This window comes from Crocodylus porosus, unplaced genomic scaffold (assembly GCF_001723895.1).
Source record: "Crocodylus porosus isolate Cpor-Errol unplaced genomic scaffold, CroPor_comp1, whole genome shotgun sequence".
Taxonomy (NCBI): domain Eukaryota; kingdom Metazoa; phylum Chordata; order Crocodylia; family Crocodylidae; genus Crocodylus; species Crocodylus porosus.
The window spans coordinates 3,686,039-3,700,366 of record NW_017728916.1 but is presented as its reverse complement, the minus strand read 5'-3'; the positions used below and the strand labels follow the sequence as shown (position 1 = coordinate 3,700,366).

The following is a 14,328-nucleotide window of genomic DNA, read 5'->3' as shown; positions in this document are numbered from 1 at the left end:
AGACTCCCACCGTTGTGTCCCCTGTGCCGTATTCCCCACGAATTTTTACCCAGCGGGTCTCTAGCTGTCCATGCCGGTCGCCAACATCGGCTTGCAGGGACATGTAGCTTTCCTTCACATAGAGAGCTTTATACAGTAGATGTGTTCCTGAAAAACTGTGCATAACTTAAATTCATATAAAGGGAACCCACTTTACAAGGTAACAAATAAGGATACGTTCCAACAACTCTACTGCATCAGCTGCAGGTAAGTCTGCTGGGGCTGGGCCAGGTTGTGCTTGGGGATGGGGGGGAGAGGTGCTGCAGTTACCTGCAAATTTGCCATAGCCGCGCCCCTCAGGAGAGAGCTATAGGAGGGGATGCAACCACTCCAGAATTCACTGTAGCCCCCGCAAGCCCTTGCAGTGCCATTGCCATCTGCCCTGAGTGCAGCACAGCCCAACTCCAACTGCTGGGAAAAGCCCAGCCCCAGGGGCTGGGGTGAGTGGGCCTCGATCTGCCCCCCTTTCCCTCTCCCGCCGGTGATGAAGGAGGGAGTGAGGCTGGGGCAGAGGCAGGCGCTGCACAGGTGGGACGGGGACACAGTTTCTGCTGCTATGGACTGGGACCAAGGGCTGTGCCAGGCTCTTCCCAGCAGGGTGGGGGGTGTTGGGCTGCATTGCACTCAGGGTGAGCGGTGGCAGCACTGGGAGCAGGGTTTGTGGGAGGGCAATGGTGAATTTTGTGATGGCTCCAGCCCCTCCCATAGCCTCCCTCCCAGCACCCCCACTGCCTGCCCCAGGCACATCTTCGCACAGCCCTAGCCTGTAGCAGCAGGAGCTGTGCCCCCCCTCAGCTATGCTGAGCCTTCCTCTGCCCCAGGCCCCACTCCCTTCCTCACCACTGGGGGGGGCAGATCGAGGCCCTGCTCACCCCAGCCCCTGCTCTTCGCTGCTCCCTTCCTCACTGCTGGAGCCTCAATCCCTACCCATGGCCTTTTCTTGTCTTCCCACTGCTGCCGATCACATAAGAGTGAATTTACCTTGCATATAACAATTTTTGGGTATAAAAAGTATAATTGCATAAGAGTGAATTTGCATATACAGAACCTGCAGGAAGTGAGGGAAACTTGTATAATGTCAAGAACCTAGTAACTTTAGAGGACTGCAGCTGTGACCCAGGGCCAGCAGTTCTCTTTTATAGAATATTCAAAAGAAAATAACTAAAGGCTTCAAATCTAGAGGTAAATATGGTAGCTCAAGCCCCTCATTAACTTAAACATATTGTTATTTGTTCACACACGAACTACACTTAAGCATCTGAAAGCATATGGAAAATAGAGACAGCATGTCAACAGCCTTTTTTTCTTCTTAGTTGGAACTTTAATAAATCCTTAATAAAAGTAGATGCTTGGTGTGTTTTAGAAAGGAGATATCCAAGTTGCTTTCTCTAATTAATTTAAAGTGAAGTGGGGTTTGTGGGTTTTGTTTTGTTTTTTTCAGTTAAGATTTTCGCTGCTTGGTTTAATACTGAAAAACATTTTTATTTATATAAAACTGTGAAATTAGTGAACTGTAGTAATACCATAGCATTCTATGTAGATTTGGAAATCCTTGCTTCTGAATTGTTGGAAATTTTTGAAATTGAGGAAGCTGCCACATGAAATGCAAGATTATTTTTTTGTTTGGAAAAAAAGTTGTAGTAGTTCCTAATTTAAATTTCATTAATATAACAGTAAATGTATTAGGTGATATTTCTGTTAGTTCAGAAGAAAATTACTGTCCTTTAAAAGTGAAGGAATATTACAGGCAAAGCCTCTTGCTGCCAAAGTCCCCACTTTGCAGGCTGGATCTAGTGGCTCTGTGGTCCACAGTCTGCTCACCCCTGGTCTAGTCCTACATTAAAATAATTAATGACAGTTTATATATGTAAACTAAGATTGAGGGAGCAAAGTATCTGAATTAGTTCTCTCAGTCAGTAGAAGTTGCAGCATATGAAAGACAAATTTGGAAACTTAAGCAGAACTTTTTTTGTCACCTTGTGTGTGCATATTTCAACAAAATGGAATAACTGTCTAAAGTGAAAGTATTCTGAGCAGGAACGTGAATGGTTACCTTTATTTCTTTGCTTTTAACTCCATCTTTGTGCAGCATAATTATTTGGGAGTGACTGACACTGGGTAATAGGAGGTCACCTTCAGTCTTAGAAACTCAGTTTTGGCTGTCATTAACTTTATAAAAAAAAAAAAAGCAAGTCTGTGCAAAATTTATTGTAAGAAATTTGCCAGAATTCACTGCCCTCCTGGAAAGGCTGAAATTTACTGGCAGGGAGAATCTTGGGAGGCAGGGTTAGAAATGAGCTGATTCCACTCTTCTGTCCTTTTCTTCCCAGGCTGTGTGTTTTGAGGTTTCACACAGGATGACAGGTTCAATGGGTTTTGTGCACTGCTGACCTGGAGAGCAAAGCTATGAAAGGGTGATAAATTGTGCAGGATAGCAAATAGAGCTACAGTGTAAGAACCAGCGATCTTATTCTGACTAAGGAATGGGTGCTGCTGAGCTAAAACTTTCTTGGGAACTAAGGGTGTTTGTACTGGGGTGGGGGGCAGGGGTGCTCTAATTAAAGCGCCCAGAGGATCTTGTGTATCAGTGTCCCCACGCTTCAAAACACCGGAAGGGGTACTTTATCTAAAGCTCGTTGAGCAAGCTTTAGATAAAGTGCCCCTGCCACCATTTTGAAGTGTGGGGATGCTGATACGCGAGATGCTGGAGCGCAGTAATTGCTATACTCCAGCAGACTCAATTGAGTAGACATTAATTAAGTCTGCTCGTGTATAGGCATTCTGTGGGAGGCTTACTGAGGCAGCTGTTGCCATCAAAGACTCCTAAATTGTGAAACAAATTCCTCAACACAGTAAGCTTTGCCAGCTGTGCAGTTCCAGTGGGAGCTATGCAGTAAAAACAGTTACTTCACATATAAAATTTGAGAACTGGTGGAGTGGCTCTTTATTTCTTTGGTCTTAAGAGTTCAACAGAGCAACTGCAATGTCCTGGTAGTTTCCCAGACTGCTCCTCCTCTCTGCTGCCTTTGCCACTGCACATTTCTAGTGTCCTGTCCAGCTACACAGACCTCCACTGGCCTCATGGAGTTTTGTGCCTTAGCTGTATTTAGTTATTGTGGGAGCTTGACTACTGTTATTTAAATCTGATCAAAAGTTTCTCTTCTAATCTGCAGTCTTCACTCTTAATTTTCAGAAATCTTCCCCTTTTTAGAGATGATATGTTTAATGCTTGATCTCTGTATGGAGATGAATATTTAATATTAAATAAAGATCAAGCAAAAATGGTTCAGTCACTTCTGTATGAGTGAACAAGTACAATTTCCTGATTGTTAAGAAAACAAAAAATCTTGTGACATTTTTCAGCTGCCTTGAAAGAGGTTTATAAGAGCAACAGCTGGGAGTACAAATTTGAAGTTTGGCAGGGAAGTACCCCTGAGGGATGCATTTCATTGGTCCAATAACATTTATTTTGATTTGGCACCATGAAAGCCTTTGAAAATGTCACTCTGCATATACAGTGGTCTCTGGAGGTATTTTCACTCTAAGCTTAACAGTGTACTGAAGGAAGGATTGTAGTTTCTGTTTGTATACAATATTGGCAGCTAGCTGAGCCATCTGCTGTTGAATGTATTTGTATGCTATGGAGGTATCTTTGCCTCTTTTACTAGTGCCTGCTTGCCTTATACTGCACACCAGTTCCTAAATTTACATGCATCATGTCTGCACGGGCAGACAGCGCCTGCACGGCAGCGCGGGATGCTGCATGGCAATGCTCTGTCCCCACTTGCCCATGAATACCCCCTAGGGCAGCCTCAGTAACCCCTGGTTGACAGCCCCTGCTGTAGAGCACCCAGTGCACACTAAGAATTCTCCATCTTCATAATGTGACTCGTCTCCTGACAGACATTGGGGATTTATCTGTTTGAGCAGTTTTGCATGGACAGTGATTAGAGCCTCCCTGTCTGGAGGCTTCCTAAACCCAGTCTTCTCTTGCTATTGCACTACATAAAATTTGGTGTTTAGTGCTGTGAAAATGTAGTTTGAGATGTTCGCTGCAATATGTAGAACTCAAAAACAGTGTATAGTTTTGTTGTCCCCAAGCCATTTAGTTCTTAGATGATTTGGAAGTGTACCTTTGAAAGCAATGTATGGGCCAGATGCAACAGTTGCTTTTATGGCATAATACGCTTTATTGTTTATTGTAACAGTTATTTTGTGTCTTTACAGTTTTGCTTGAATAACATCAGCAGTAAATAATCCGTGAAGTATTACTTCCTTCTTTAAAGCAGTAAAGTTAAGTGTCCATGTAAATTGGTGTTTTACTGTGGTGAGGTTTTTCTGCTTTAATGCACTTTGCAATGGAATATGAAGGGTAAACACAAAGTAGAAAATGGTACAAGTAATCCTTAAGGAGCTCCCACAGGTTTTAAATTAGAAGTGTCCTCTGCATACCATTATAACGAGCTAGGCATCTAGAATTTTGTGTTAGTCCATTGGGTTGTTAATTAGAACAACTTTGATCATGACACAGCAAAGCTAGACACTCATTTATTTTTAGCTGGACTAGACCTTCTTTGTTTCCTGGCTAAATGTGTTTGTTCTGTCCTTTAACACTTTAACATGAGGCTTATGTCAAAGGCTATGAAATTAAAATGTATAAGACTTCAGGGGGGTTTTTTTGTGTTCTGTTCTGAAAATAATGGCTATGCCTCTTAAAGAAGCAATATATCTTTATTTACATTAGTGTTTTTTGTGATAATTGTCAACTTGTCCTATCCCAGCACATCTGATCAAAAGTTTATAACAACTGCATCATGTTGCCATCCTTTTTTCATGTGATAGACTCTGCTTACCCCTTTGCTGCAGTTTCTCCAAAGAGTAGATACTTTTACAAGCCAAAGAGTCCAACATTTACATTCTGAAAGTAAAGTTAGGATTGCTGTATAACTGAAAGCAAGATATTTTTTGTTGTGTTTTGCCATACTATGCAAAAGGACAGATTAATCAAAATGGGTTTATTTTAAAATTAATGCACAAGGGTTATTTTGCAGAAATAAGACACATGATACAGCAAAAGCCTTTATTCCTTTCAGTTGGGTACAGCAGGTGGTGTAAAGCAAAAATGAAGCAAGTAGGGAGTCTGATAGAAATGTATAAAGTTACCATGTGGAAAAAGACATGAGTGTGGAGGCAAAGAACCTTAAAGTAAAATGTGACCATTGTTTTTCAATACTTTTTCAAATGGTGCTCACCTTGGTAGATTCTTAAAAGTATTAAAAGTCATCTGCAGCATAGTGTGATGGGAGTCTGGCAAGTTTCCCAGTACTGCTAACATTGGCCAAACTGAATTGTTATGAGCTCCAAAGGGTTTTTAAATTTTTTTTTTCCCTGTGTAAAGTGAATGCAGTCTTGGAATTCCAGTCCAGGAAATGTTTCAGATCAACTTGATTTCATCAGGAATCTCTTTTGGTTCACTTAGGGCAGAGGTGCTCAACCCCCAACACTGTCATCCAGCCTGTGGGGCTGTCTGCAGGTCTGTGGCCCTGTGCGCTAGATCAGGTGTGCAGAGGTGGCCCAGAGCCCAATCCCAGTGCATGGACCCATGCCCTGCCATTCATTTGGCCTGCAGAGCGAGACCCTTGAGCAGCACTGGCTTTAGAGTCTTTCTGGTTAAAATACACTTCAGTTTTCTGAACAGTCTGTGAGAATCTGGAGATTCCAAACCATTTCCTAGTAAAAAATCTTGGACGTGGCTGTTCAAGGTTCTCTGAAAGTTCACACAGTTTGCTTTTGCCTTTATTGAACATGTCTACCTTTTGGAGTTCAAGTTTGCCATCAGATTAAGTGTCTGGTTGCTGGCTTCCGTCTCCTCAGCAACCTTGCTTCTTAGCAAGCAAATTAATTTGCCTATTCTCTGTCATGCTCTGGTAGATCACTGCGTTTTATTTATTTATTTACTTACTTACTTACTTATTTTTGCTCCATTCCACCTCACTTCTGTCCCTTAATGATAGATTGCTCCTACTTTCCTAAAACAAGCAACATCTCTCTTCCCTTTTACTTATTTCAAGTCATACACAAGTGACAAAGCTGCTTTGCCAAATGGATGGACCTACTTTAAGCGTGCCAACTTTTTAAGTAGGGCCTGTTATTTGTTATTTATTATCTTCCTCGCACAACTTTCATGAATCAGAAACAGACAGTAGTAGTGCTGTCTTAAGAGGGCTGTTTACAGGGTGCATTTACAGGGTGAGTTTTTATCTCCAGGTACAATTTTTGTGACGTTAAGGTTCATGTAAGGTCATGAGAGCAGGGACCATGTGTTCATAGAATCATAGAAAATTAGGATTGGAAGGGACCTCTGGAGGCTATCTCATTCAGTCGTTCTCTCATACCTTTTTTGTATGAAGACCCATTTTTAAACACCAATGGCCAGTCCCTACCCAGTGCCCTTCACTCCTGACCCACTGCTTCCCAGACCCACAGTAGGGGGGTGCGAGTGATGGGGGGCCCCAAGCAGCCCTTTGCAAGCTGGAACTCTGACGGCCTGCAAGGAAAAAGCCATGGTTTCCCACATATTTTTCTCTTTTTAAAGGAGAATCCATTTTTATAGTTTGTTGGTCCATTTTTAAAGTTTGTCCATGGCCCTTTCATATATTCTTGCAACCCACAAGTTGAGAAACACTGATCTAGCCCAACGCCAGCTCAAGATGGGACCACCCCCAACTAGATCATCCCGGCCAACGTTTGGTTAGTCAGGTCTTAAAAAACTCCAAGGATGGAGATTCCACCACTTTGGGTAATCTACTCCAATGTTTTACTACCTGCCTAGTAAGAAAATTCTTCCTAATATCTAACTTAAATTCTCTTGCTGGAACTTGAGACAGTTGCTGCTTGTTCTGTCATCTGCCACCACTGAGAACAGTGTAGCTCCATCCTTTTGAAGCCCCCCTTCAGCCTGCTATTAAATCCCCTCTGTCTCTTCTTCCCTAGACTAAATAAGCCCAGTTCCCTCAATCTTTCCTCATAAGTCGTGTTCCCCAGCCCCGTCACCATTTTTGTTATCTGTCCACATCCTTTCTGTAGTAGGGTGGCCCCAAAAACTGAACACAGTACTCCAGATGTAGCCTTACCAGTGCCAAGTAAAGGGGAATAATTGCTTCCCTTGACCTGGTGGCAACACTTCTACTGATGCAGCCCAGTATGCTGTTAGCTGTCTTTGCAACAAGGGCACACTATTAGCTCATATTAAACTTATTGTCCACTGTAGCCCCACAGGCCTTTTTTTGGCAGAGCTGCTGCCCGGCCAGTCAGCCCCCAGCCTGTACTGGTGCATGGGATTGTTTTGTCCTAAGTACAGGACTTTGCACTTGTCCTTGTTGAACCTCATGAGATTTCTTTTGGCCCAATCCTCCAATTTGTCTAGGTCTCTCTGAATCCTAGCCCTACCCTCCAGCATATCTAGTACTCCCCCCAGCTTGGTGTCATCTGCAAACTTGCTGAGGGTGCACTGTATGCCATCTTCCAGTTAATTGATGAAGATATTGAACAAAACCAGCCCCAGGACTGATCCCTGTGGCATTTCACTTGATAGTGGCTGCCAACTAGACATCAAGCCATTGATGCTCCAGCCACTTTTCTGTCAACCTTACAGTCCATTCATTCAGCCCGCCTGCAAGAATGCTGTGGAAGACCATATCATAACCCTTGCTAAAATCAATGTATATTGCATCCACTGCTCTTCCTGCATCCACAGAGCCAATCTTCTCATCATAGAAGGCAATCAGATTGGTCAGGTATGACTTGCCCTTGGTGAATCCACGCTGACTGTTCCTAATCACCTTCTTCTCCTCCAGGTGCTTAGAAATGGATTCCTTGAGGATATGCTCCATGATTTTTCCAGGGACTGAGGTGAGGCTGACTAGTCTGTAGTTCCCTGGATACTCCTTTTTCACTTTCTTAAAGATGGACACTATATTTGCCCTTTTCCAGTCATCTGGGACCAATCCTGATCACTATGAGTTTTCAAAGATGATAACCAATGGCTCTGCAATCTCATCAGCCAACTCACTCAACACCCTTGGGTACATCCCATCCACCCCTGTGAACTTATGTCCAGCATTTCTAAATAGTCCCTGTTCTTTCACTGCTGTTGGCTGCTCGCTTCCTCCCCAAACTGCTGCCTGGTACGGTAGTCTGGGAGCTGAACTTCAAATGTGTTTAAACAGCTCCAGGGTCATTCTGCGGTCCTAATACTGATTTCCTCCCCCCCCTTGAAACATGTTTTAATCAAAACGGTGGGCAGTCTACCTGATGCATGCGTATTTGAGCTTGACGATGATTGTATACAAGGTAAATAACTATGTGGCGTCCACTTAAACTAAATCCCTTTGTTACCAGAATTCATGGTACTTCAGTCAATAACATGCCACAGCAGTTATTTCCAAGATTTAAGTTAGCATCATGTAAGTTCACTTCTGCATACTCTTCTCCCAACAAGGTACAGAGTAGGTATTGCATAAGGGTTGATTATAACAAAGTAACACATACAAATACTAGAACACTTACAGGAAGCTAAAGCCAAGGTAAGCCATATAACAACAAATGGAGCATAAGCATATTCTTAGTATGTATTTACATGAATGTAACAGTATAATGAACAGAGAATAGCAGAGAACCATATAATTTCCTTGTTTTGTTTTAAAAAAATTTCTTTTTTAGCAGTTTTTTTATATAACTAGTTAGGACGGTTGCATGAAATTTATTCCAGTGTCTGTAATGGTCTGCCTTCTAAATAGCAGTCTTTGCTAAAGCTTTGTAGCCTTAATTTTAGATCCACGCAGTTGCATCTCTTACCATGCCCCCTGGGGACTAAGAGCGCACACAGCCAGGGCTGAGCCATGTGTGGGCTGGGGGTTTCACACACCCCTGAGCCTTAGGGATGATGGCAGCTTTTATCCCCAAGTCTTGCTTCATCCCGGCAACCATGTCAGCTCACATGGCTCCCAGCCACAAGCTAGATCCTGCTACACATGCAGATTTAAAGCTGGGTAGCAACCACCTATGAAGTCAGTACACATTTTAGAGGTCTGACTTTTTATAGCTGGTTGAAGCTTTTTATCATGTGATAACTACTTTGTGTTTGTGTGTGTGTAGCTGGTCTTTAAGGTAATTAACCAGTTAATTGCATGCTACTTGTAACTGTAGAGAGGGCCTTAAAGGCCAGAATTCCCATTGGATAAAAAGATTGAATCCAAATGTCAGTTTATGATGGAAAGGGTTAATATATCATAATGAAATCATAAAAATGTCAGGAGGGTGTAGTAACTGTCAGTAGTTTCAAGTTTTTGATGTATCCAGCTATTTTAAATAATAATAAAACGAGCCTGAAAAAGATTGACAGATGTCAAAGGAATCTTTGTGAAAGTAGATGTGGATATGTTGGTGTTGATTTGAGGAGCTTAACCTTTGACCATAGTTGCGTAATCATGTTTTCTTCTATGCAAAATTACCAGGCCTTTTGGAAGCTGTAGAGTGTAGAAGATGGATTTGACATTTGTTTTAATGAAGGAGTCTGAATGTAAAACTCCCAGACATTCTTCTGTACAAATGGAAAGTATTAAATCCAGAAATAGCTGAATAACAAAAAATTAATTGAGGTCTTTTGAGAACTTATTGTTAAACTACATTTTAACCTACTTTCAGTGAGGAAACAGGATGGACTCAAGGGTAGAATGTCCTCTATAAATACTCTCTCTCCATATACCCATTCCTGTCAATCTAGTTAGTTCTGAGGTTAAGAGAATTATAGAGGATAATGGAAAGCAAAGTGAATTCTCTTTGCATAATTTATATTTTGGATCACTTGGTATTTAAGTAAAAGAAGTGGCATAGAAAGCAAAACAGAAAAGACAAAGCTTAGCTATTCTTTCCATGGATCAGGCCTCTGGTAGGTATCAAAACCATTTTGAGTTTTCATAAAAAAGGATAATTTACTTTGTATCAAGATATGTTGGGAATTCAGCTCACGCTGTTTATTAGTATTTTTTTTTACTTGCTGTTTTGCGTATATAAAAAATGTACATGTTTATTACCTAATTTTTTGAAAATGAAACTGAAAGTTTTTTTTTTTTTTAAACTCTGAAGTAAATATAACTTTCATTGAAATCATGGGAATTTTTTTTCAGGTTATTCTTGTGCAGGTAAATCCAGGAGAAACTTTCACAATTAGAACTGATGATGGACATATCCAGTGTATCCAAGGTAAAGGAAATTCAAATGTATGGCATCAAATGTTTTGTTCAACTTTAGAAAAGCAATCATAAAACTGCTTTAAAACTTCTACTACATAATTTATTATAGGCATGTTTACATGTTCTTAGTAGCGCAACACAGTAGTTTGTCCCATCTATAATGTTAAGGGTAGCTAGGAAGCTACTTGAAACTGTAGAAAAAGTTAAATTTTATCGGTTTAACTTTGCTAATTATAAGCAACAAGTTTTGCTGATAGTTCATAGAAGCCAGTTAGAACATCATTGTAAACTCCAATTAGTGTAAATAGCTGACTCCTCAGAATGTTAACACTTAATATACTGGGGGTTTCTGCCACACCAGGCTAGACTGTTTTGGATACTGTATGATAGGATCTCAGTGCACTGCGGTGTACTTGTAGTCTGCTATTCAGGAGTAGATTCTGCTCTGCTGTGTACATTTACAAATGCTGTTGTGCTTAGGAGAAAAAAAATAGTAAAATTCTGCAAATTTTAAACCTGCTTTCAGAATGTCCCTAGAGGATTAAATTATAGAGCTCAGCACTTCCAAGTTTGGAATAGCTTTTACGATGTTTACCTCAGAATGTTTTCCTGTAGTGATCATCTGTAGTGTTCATTCTTTTTTCATTTCTTCTTAAGTGTGCTACTCTTTTCCCGGATCAACTCCTCTTTCCCCAGCCCACTTACTTGCCTAGCAGGGCTCCACACCCAGGAATTCAGTAGCAGGCATCACCCTGAATTCTTAACCCCTTCAGGAACCCCACAGACTAAGTGAAATAGCTTTACTGGATCTGGCCAGTTGCCTGTACCCTGGACATCGCCAATTTAAGCATATTCCATGTGCTATACTTTTCACATGCCCATTCCTGCTAATAAAAAGTTGTTAAAAAAATTCTTTTAAAAAAAAAAAAAAAAGGACATGGTCCATCCTGTGCAAGTTTACTTAGCGTTTTCATAAGTGTTTCTTTCACAATCATTATCATTAAAGCCTATCTTTTAAATTTAGTTGCCCAACCATAAATTCATCAATATGGATTTGGAGTCTAAATGTTGGGGGGGGGTTATTTATTTGTTTGTTTGTTTGTTTGTTTGTTTGTTTATTTTGCAGTTTAGGTGCCTTCATAGATGTATTGATTACCTAATGGAGGCTATCATATTTGGTCAGGGAGTAACTGTTATATTTGGGATACCCTCTGTCATGAAAAGTGCTGACATTTTTAAATCTGAACTGTTCCTTTTCAGGTCCAGCACACGTTCCTCTGATGTCACCAAATGGTTCAATGCCTCCAATATTTGTGCCTCCTGGTTATGTATCTCAGGTAGTTATTAATGTATGGTTATTCAAATATCTCATTAAAACTATTGTTCTTTGCAACCCTAACAAAAATTAAAGACAGTTTCCAAAAATTTAGTCCGTGGAATTGATGCATCAGATATTTAATACTACAGTTTGTAAGCGTTGTGGTTTTCTTCACAAGACGGATCTTTTATATCAGATGGCTTGTATATAGCATTAGGCTGAGACTTTCAAAGCCAAGTGCCTATACGATCGACCTCTACTGAACTAGGAATTTCATATCCAAATCTGGTTAGTTGCTCAGAATCTTAAAGCCATCTTTGTCTTTCACTGAGTGGGAGAGCCTCATGTAAGTTGCAAGGAGTTTCTCTCAATAACAGTTTCATTATTAAAAAATATTTAATCATATTCTAATACATTTTTTTTCTTTGTAAGCGGATACCATCTAAATTTTAATACCGGTCATTTTGGCTGTTGCTATTAAGAAGTCCATGGAGGATGCTGCTTTTCAGTTCGGTGAATAATTACTGCCAGATATTGTAATCATCAGATCATAGTTAACTCACAGGAATAGATCATGGAATTGGGAGTTTTTAACCAGTATGACTTTTTTTCCCCCAACTAAGCATTTACCAAATACATACAGGATGATGCTTTGGGGTCTGTTTTGAAATGACTGGTCATCTTAATTATTTTTTTTTTAGCACCAATCTGAAGTATATAATCCCCACCCGCACAAATAAATTAGATTTGTAAAGGACTTCAGAGAGAGACCTGCTCTTGACTCTTCCCAGTTAGGTTGGTTGGTATTAAAGCATTCTGGTTGTGAGAAGAGTTTTGCACTATATTCTGGAATTGGTGGTTAGGTTTTAATTTGTCTGAACTTTTGAAGCTTGTTCCATAGCCCGATGTGTTCAGTTGTGAATGCTGTCTTCTAGTTCTCAGGACTTATTGCTGCTGACCTCCTTTTTCCTGGTCTGTATAAAGACAGTTCCTTAGATCTTCTGTTCTTACAAAATATTTTTCCATAGGGCTTCAGGGGTTTCAAAGCTCTTTATCTGGTTGATATTCCACAGGAATAGATAAGTAGTTTAAGAAGTGTAAACCTGAGACAAAGAGTGGGTTCTTAGTTTGTTCAGAAAATTTGTCACTTAGTATGCTTGAGTAGCTCACTCCATAGTCTCTGAGCAGACACCTGCCTGCTGCTACAGTGGATTTGTGTAGCTGCCACTGCAACTAAACATAGTCTTGAAGATGTGTGCTAGCTCCCTCAGATAATTTCATAAGTGTTGTTGATATGTGAGCCTAACAGGGCAAATGACTAAACAAAGCACTGGCTAAATACGAAATGAACAAGCTGAAAATATGTTTTTTAGTTGGAATAATCTCAGAACAAGAGTAGGGAGAGACTTTCAGATGTGAAGAGGAGGCTTTAGTTGAGTTCCAAAACTTTGCTGGAAGGACAATAACAACCTTTCAGAATGAAAGGTCCTTATATAGTGTCATATTATGGTGTTCTGACCAAAAAAAAATATCATAATTGTGCACCTCTTAGATGGTTCAGAGCTCAAACCTAATGTGTATTGGAGCATGAACAGTGTGGGAATGATATTTAAATAGTCTCAGCTAAAATAATTTATTTGGTGGTTGTGGTAAGGATAAGTGATATTAGAAACCAAGTTTAAAAAAAAAGTTTGGGTTTTTTAACTCATCTCAGCTTAGTGTACATAAAGACTTAACTTTCTGCTCCCAAAGATGTACAGAAGTAAGTAAAAAGTAGTAACACTGGCTTCTAATGGAATGGAATGAAATATTGAAATAATGGGCTCTGTGCCCACTTCCAACTGACAACTCACTTTTTTCCTTTGTCATCAGTTTCTATTTTCCATCTAATCTATAAAACTTGGCCATGAATTTTAGACTTACTTAGCTTTAGTGAATGTAATTAGCTCATTGTAGAAAAGTTGTTTTTAGAGGGGAAAAAAGGGAACTATTTAAAATAGGAACATGATAATGGATTAATTTGCATAATTAGCCTCTTAATCTAAAATTAAACATAATCTGTTTTATATAATACCTATATTTAAAAAAATGCTGATAGTCCATCAAAAATAATGGCATTGTTACAAAATTACAAATGCGTTTTTGAGGTTACATCATAGCTGACTTTGTCATCATAACCCATGAGTTGACACATTTTCTTTCCCTTGAGAACAATATGACCAAAAAGTATTTTTTCTGTCTTTTTTTATTGAGGAGCTTTTCATAATGTGTGTTTGGCATTAGTAGCAGTTCCACATCCGCAGTTCCTGTTCAGCCAACTAGGAAATGCTGCAAAGAAGACTTAGCCAAACAAAACATGCTTCTATCGGAGACTTGTGGAGGAGCTAGCAGAATAAAACATATGGTCCTTTTTTGTGAAACCGATCTGTTTTATTATATCCTGAATAAGAGGAACTTTGTAGTAATATTGATACTGCGTAATACCTTTGGGTCATCCATTTGATTTTGACTGGAATAACTCAATTTTTATAGTTTCATAGTTTCTAGGGTCAGAAGGGACCTGAGCAGATCATCGAATCCGACCCTCTGCCATGGTAGGAAAGAGTACTGGGGTCAAACGACCCCAGCAAGGTGTACATCTAGCCTCTTCTTAAAGACCCCCAGGGTAGGAGCCAGCACCACTTCTCTTGGAAGTTGGTTCCAGATCCTAGCTGCCCT

General features: G+C 40.2%; 1 protein-coding gene across 4 annotated transcripts in view; it reads left to right on the top strand.

Annotated features, from left to right (window-relative positions):
- LOC109310903 (fibronectin type-III domain-containing protein 3a-like) overlaps positions 1-14,328 on the top strand; it is a 65,899-nt gene that overhangs the window by 14,785 nt on the left and 36,786 nt on the right. For 2 of the 4 annotated variants that reach the window (XM_019536261.1, XM_019536260.1), the window contains exons 3-4: positions 10,227-10,302; positions 11,553-11,629. The exons of 1 other annotated variant lie outside the window; for it this stretch is intronic. In XM_019536261.1, coding sequence (XP_019391806.1) covers positions 10,227-10,302; positions 11,553-11,629 — 153 coding nt within the window. Of the gene's footprint in view, positions 1-7,895; positions 7,951-10,226; positions 10,303-11,552; positions 11,630-14,328 lie in introns of all 4 variants that reach the window. One more of the 4 variants, XM_019536259.1, reaches the window with a different exon arrangement.